This window comes from Populus nigra, chromosome 15 (genome assembly GCF_951802175.1).
Source record: "Populus nigra chromosome 15, ddPopNigr1.1, whole genome shotgun sequence".
NCBI lineage: Eukaryota > Viridiplantae > Streptophyta > Magnoliopsida > Malpighiales > Salicaceae > Populus > Populus nigra.
Genome location: NC_084866.1, coordinates 9846615 through 9853238, shown reverse-complemented (window position 1 = coordinate 9853238; position 6624 = coordinate 9846615). Strand labels below are relative to the sequence as shown.

General features: G+C 32.6%; 1 protein-coding gene across 2 annotated transcripts; it reads left to right on the top strand.

Annotated features, from left to right (window-relative positions):
- The first annotated feature begins 2556 nt into the window (after nucleotides 1-2556).
- Nucleotides 2557-6350, top strand: LOC133674431 (ninja-family protein mc410). Of its 2 annotated transcripts, none has more exons than XM_062095528.1 (3): nucleotides 2557-2715; nucleotides 3664-4843; nucleotides 5439-6350. In XM_062095528.1, the coding sequence occupies exons 2-3, from the start codon at nucleotides 3805-3807 to the stop codon at nucleotides 5936-5938; spliced, it is 1539 nt and encodes a 512-aa protein (XP_061951512.1). In that variant the 5' UTR covers nucleotides 2557-2715; nucleotides 3664-3804; the 3' UTR covers nucleotides 5939-6350. The 2 variants fall into 2 exon arrangements, with proteins under 2 accessions (XP_061951512.1, XP_061951513.1); XM_062095529.1 differs by having other exon boundaries at nucleotides 2562-2715; nucleotides 3660-4843.
- Nucleotides 6351-6624: the final 274 nt, after the last annotated feature.

Below are 6624 nucleotides of genomic sequence, written 5' to 3'. Positions count from 1 at the left end.
ACCAATATATTAGAAATCTAATGGGTCACACACATTAAGAATCATTGTTAAAAAATTAAATTGAGATGATTAATCAAGTGAGACTTGATTGTAAACAAGATTAGAAATTGAGAACTAGGATATAATTTATATAAGGGATTACAAATCTAGACCTAGAAAATCAATTAGAAACTTGATTGCAAAAAATTTCTAATAATTATGCTTAAATAATATATGTGATATTTTTTTAAGGAGCAAAGTGGTATTTTATCATTAATAGGATTATAAAGTTTTTTCTATAAATAAAATGTTATACCTTATATTTTTTATATAAGAAAAAAAAAACCTATGATATATAAAAGAAAGAGTTAGTATTTAAGTCATGGTAATGTCTCTCTTCTAAAAAGGTTTAAGAGATTTCTAATATGGTAATTTGTGTGAATTATTATTAGAAGCCAAAAAAATTAGATTACTTATAATTTACGACAACCTTATCTTGAAGAGTTGATCAGACCCTATAAAAAATAATTGATTTTTAATTAATCCTCATATAAATCCTAAATGATTCAAAATTGTCTAATAAAATTCATGCAACTCTTAAAAAAAAAATTAAAATAATTATTTTTTTATATTTATATTTTTCAAGAAAATCAACAATAAATCCAAATAGATCAAGAATCGAGTTAGTCCATATAACTTAGTAATTGGGAGAGGATTGGGTGGCTCAATGTTGAGCCAAGTTTAAGTGCTCATACATTATGTCAAGCCCTAAAACTATGTGCAGTGAAATAGAAATTAAGTAATTATCATGCTTTTCTTATATCAAGCTTAATTATATATACATTGTGATTGAGATGGAAGGTTCTAAACTCATTTGAGATGATATTTTTATTATATATAAAGTGTAAATAAAGATATGTATCAAGGAGAAAATATCATGCATTAAAAAAAAAACTAAAAAGGTGTATAAACATTGTGAGACAATTCATGGCATAATGAATTATTGGTGTTTTTTGTTTTACTCTTAAATAATATAGACAACTATAACCATATCTTTTTTCCTTTTTTTTCTTTTTTATTTCCCTCTCCTTTGCTGACAGCTTACACAACCACATCTTCTTTTCTTTTTTCTTTTCTTTTTTTCTCTTCTTTCAACCTAACTTCCATCTCCCTTATCTTAGGCATGTCTCTCTTTCTCCTAGGATTGATGGTGGCTAGGAAGGAGAATGGCATAGGGCATGGAAGAGGCAAGAAAGGAAAGGAAATAAAAAAAAAATGAAGGAGGGCTTGGGGGTGTCGTAGCTTAAGGAGAATGACAATGACCAGTGACAGAGACACGGGGCTAGCAGGGGCTCCGGCCCCTGCAAGGAAATGTTTTTTCCAACCCCTTCCTTAACAATGTTTATAGTTTCAATAGTAAAATAACTGAAATCTTGGCTCTTCTAGAATAATTTTTCTAATTTTTCTTTCTTTTAATTTTATTTTCTGGCTCCGCCCATAACAATGACATTAGCTTCGACAACCTAAACAATAGTTTTACAGGTTTCTTTTACTTTTTTTCTAAGCTAATTTACTATGACATACAGTTTTATATACACACGATAAGATTTATTGTTATATTATTGAAATTAAAATTATTATATGACACACAAACATAATATAAGATTTCAATGGCTAAATTAATAAAAGAATTAATATTAATGTTTGAAATTTGAAATGTCACATTAATTTAATATAATTTTTATACTTAAAATTTTATAAAAATTTACTCATTTATATATTTTATATCACAGATAGAATATAACAAAATAAAATATTTATTATTAATATTCTTAATTATGTATCTATTTATAATAAAACAAATAAGCATCATAGTAACCTTAAAATTTAAATCGATCAAAATTAGAGATATTGTTAGCAAACTAATTTGGACATGAACCATTCCAATTAGCAAAACAATATAAAGACAAAATACAAGTGGAAGCGGCTACGGAGAATCTATTCTCACGATAATCACGTGTAGTTTTGTACTGAATAATAATAATAATAATTAAAAAAAAACTACCCCCTTACTTTTCTTGTGTTTTTTAACTCTAGCATAGAAAAAATTAATAAAATAATACAGTGTAGAAATATTCAGAAAAATAATATAATTTACAGCATATGGCATCTACAATTCCTGATATTTAAATTATAAATTTGATAAATATAATATTTAATAAAAAAATGGTATTGTTGGTAGTATTAAAATAATTTCAAGATAAATTTTATAATATTAAAAAAATTATAAATAATTAACAAATAAATCATATAAATTAATTAAAAGTGTTGAGGTTTACTTTTCGCTTTAATTATTATTAATAATAATTTTTAGTGTTGTTAAATTTATCTTATTAATATATTTTTAATAATATTAATAATAATATTATTAAAGTTTTAGCATGGATTCGGTTTTTTTTTTTCATTCATCTCTTTTCTTATTAAATGTTATGTTGATTGAATTTGTAATTTGAAAGAGTCTTCAATAATATCTAATCATGATTCTTTAATTTGTGTTATATTTTTATATAATTTTTACATTTTTTTATTTTTATTTTTTAAATCTAGGAGAAAAAAAACTCTTACTTTTCTTTCTCGTTCTTTTATTCTTCTCTTACCTGACTATCTCTCACTGCTCTTTGTTCAAAAACTCCTTTTGGCTTAAGGTCTGATCTTCTCGCTCGATTCTCGATTCAGGTACTTGCTTTCTTTTTTTACGAGTTTTATATATATATATATATATATATTTATTTATTTACAGTTGCGACTATGTATGGATTCTTTATAATTCTTGACACGAGTTGCATCTGGATTTTTTACAAAAAATTAAGCTTGGTTTGGGAGCTAATTTTGAATCCTAATTTTGGGTTTTCTTTTCTTTGCGTGCTTTCGTTTAATGGGTTCATGTGAATTTCCTTAATGTTTGGACTTTGCTTGCATGATTTGATGATATACAGATCTGGGCATTCGTTTTTAGTTGCTGAGAAACTAATAGAAAGAATATGGGCATAAAGACTTAGTTGCTTGAGGTGGCTGAGCCAAAAAAAATATTTTATGGACTGTTGCTTAGTGTGTTTTGTTTTGTGGCTCGTTCATGAGAACTGGGAATTTTAAGGTTTTGATCTATGTATCTTTTGTATTTTGTTGGTTTATAAAATTTCAAAGAGGGGTGTGTGTGTGTGTTATGGTTTTCGTGTGTGGGGCACTCAAACATTTTGTTCAAGTCTTATCATGTTCCATTTCTTTTAGTTCTGGCTATATCAAAATGAAACGTCGTTTAGATTCAGTGTTTCTTGGTGATGTGAAATTAATTCCCTTTTCTGGAGTTGTCTATTTAAATTTAAAAAGTGGCACAGCTTTCAATGCTGTTCGAAGGTATCAAATAGAAGAATTTGAATAGGTTCTATATGAAGTTCTTGTGTTTTTGCCAGTTCACCATTTTGATCCCATAATGCGTACTTTGCAATATGAACTTGGTGCTGGTGGGACTTAAGTGACTGTTAAATTGAGTTGGATTGATCAATAGTGTTCCATATTCAACTTCATGTCTTATTATTAGTGATTTTTATATTTCTTCTCTCCTTTTCATACCTTTCAGTCTCATTGAAACTGATTTCTCTTTCCTGTTTTGTTTCCTTGAGCAAGATTAACTTTCACCGAGGCAGGGCAGGTCATTTGGAGATGATACCTACTGGTTTTAGGGTAGAATGTGAAGGATAGTACCTGCAAAAGAGATTATTGGAAAAATTCGTAACTTGATCAGATTGGCATCTTTCGTTCCTGAATATGGAGGATGAGAATGGGCTTGAGCTTAGTTTGGGTCTAGGTTGTGGTGGATCATCTGCCAAATCCAAAGGTAAAAGTGGCAGCTCTTCAGATACTAGGACAGAAGAAGGTGATAGAGGCAACAAATTGGTAGATGATTTTAAAAATTTTCTTCATGGTAATACCCAGAAGCAGGATTCAAGTACTGGGTCTCAAAGAAGTGATTCAGTGAAACCTCAAGAGAAGTTCTTTAATGACCTTTCCAAGAACAATGCAGACGCAGATGCGCCTATTAATATGAACAATAGGGGGCTGTGGGTTTCAAGCTCTAATAGATCAGCTGAAACTGATGAAGAAAAAAGATCAGACCTGGGTAACAAGCGTAAACTGTTATTTGATGATTTAAATAATCAGAAGAAGCATGAGAGAGATGCTCATCATTCTGATTTACATGACAAGAAATCACATATCTCCATAACTACAGAAGATGGCTCAACTGCTGAAAACGAAGATGTGGCAGAGTCTGAAGTTGAGGGTTCCACCTCAAGGTTGGCTTCTCACCATGATGATGGCTCCAAACAGTATGTTGGAGTTGGTGGTCCTCCTGAGGCTACAAATGAAATTCGTGGATTTTCTGATTCAAGTGTTGTGGAGTTACAAGGACAAAGGAGGCTCAGTAGTTCTTCAGAAAATGAATTTAAGCAGGGAAACTTGAATTATGGAGTTCCATTCTCAGTCCAACCAGTAAGCATCATGAATGTTCACTCATTTCCTATAAAGGAGTCTAACTCTGTTGGTGCACCCAGCACTTCAGGACATCCAATAACAGGCATGGTTCAGGTGCTGCCTACTTCAAATGTCGAGCAGCGACCTGGGAACCAATCTGTGAATCCTGGAAATTTGCCAGTAATGTTCGGCTATTCCCCGGTCCAGCTTCCGACATTGGACAAGGATAATTCCTGGGGCTTGGTCTCTCATCTTCAACAGTTCCACTCTTCCTATCCTGGCAGAGCTCCATCAAATGCAGAGAAGCAGAATGATGGGCTGAAGATTTCTCAAGGTCATTCTTCTCACTTTTTATCGTTTCTTTTATCTTTTCCATTCTTAAAGAATATGTGGTGTAATTTCCTAATTTAGAAACCAGCTGGTGAGATTATTATGCCTTTCTTTCTATCCATCACCATTCATAGAGTCCTGACCTTTCCTGCACATGATCATAATGCGATTTCCTTTTTATGCCTATTGATGTCTTCTATTCTTGCGTGGGAAGACAGATTGATTTGTCTGATTAAAACTATTGAAGATGTGGAAAGCTGGGATATGCTGTGCCTATGCATGGTTTTGTGTAGATTTTAACTGGTGAACCAATGTCATCTTTGCATGAGACCCATATCTATGATAAGGACAGTAGATTGACTAGGATATTGATTTTTCAGATTTAAACATGAAAGATTATTCTAATTGTTCTTTTCTCCCAAATCATCCCTACTATAAACTCATTACGTTTTGTGTGTTCTACTGATTCATTGGCTGTCGATATTGATGCCATCAGCTGTTTCTCTTTGTCATTATGGTTTTAAGCCATTTTATGCTGTTGTGGCAATATGATTCAAAATGATTCTCTCTTTATTTAATTTGTCATTTGCATGTAGCAGCCATGCAAGCTATTGCACGAAATTCTACTGAGGTTGCACAATTTGATGGGAGGACATTGGGACGGGCCAAAGGTGATCGCAAACAACTAATCACAGAGGAAGGCTCCTCTTCTCATACTGAAGATGATGCGAAAGGAAGCACCATGAACTTTAGGCCAAAGGATGCACCACCTGAGCGCTCGACAGCTGAAACCATCTGTTTTGATTTTTCAGCCATAAAGCCAGGTATTGGTCCAGCTGTAAAATTTGGGGGATGTGGTTCCTATCCAAATTTGCCATGGGTTTCTACCACGGCGCCTGGTCCGAATGGCAGAACAATTTCTGGTGTTACTTACAAATACAGTGCAAACCAAATCAGGATTGTTTGTGCTTGCCATGGTTCCCACATGTCCCCTGAGGAGTTTGTTCGACATGCAAGTGAAGAAAATGCTAATCCAGATGCTAGCAATGGGTTAGCTACATTCCCAAATGCCAATCCTGCCGCCTCTACTCAGAGCTGAAGTGTATCATCTTTTGCTCAACACGACCAGTGACACTTGTGACGCATAATCTGGTGATGGCCTGTATACCTCTTGTGAAATCCCTCCATACTTTCAGTATGCTTCCTCGCTGATTTATTGTCAGCTGCATTGGTTACTGCAATCAGACATTGCAGGGGTGTATGATAATCAGTGTTCTTGCTTCATTTCTTCGTCTAATAGTAATGTTAAAACTATTTCAATTTAAATTTCCTTCTTTTTGTCAAGGAAAATGTGACACCCGAATCTCTCGGCAAAAACCTGGTGTAGTCCTGGCTGTCGAAAGTTACATTTTTCTTAGTGAAACAACAGGATTTGAACATGGGATCCTCATTAAATGATTGTGAAAGGAACTCTTGATATTTCATAAACATGTTTGCTTGCCTATTAAGAAGTGTTTGATGACGCTTGTTAGTTGTCTATCTCTGCTTATAAATTGTCAACAAACTGTTTTTCCATTTTAAGCCCCGTATCTCATAGGATCTTTAACATATTCATTTCAAACTTGAGGAAATAAAGCGAACTCAGTTACCATTGAAAATTGAAATTAAAATTGAAGTTTCTGCACCCTGGAAAAGTTGTTCACTGCTAGTTTTTGTATTTGCGGTGAAACAAATATAGTAAAATATTTAGTAACAAATCATGTGTGTTTATGTTATGGAGCTCAA

Excerpts from the sequence above, each read along its gene's own strand:
- LOC133674431 (XM_062095528.1), top strand. The coding sequence starts at position 3,805 with ATGGAGGATGAGAATGGGCTTGAGCTTAGTTTGGGTCTAGGTTGTGGT. Across the intron at positions 4,844-5,438 it reads TGGGCTGAAGATTTCTCAAG|CCATGCAAGCTATTGCACGA; the intron begins GTCATTCTTCTC and ends TGCATGTAGCAG.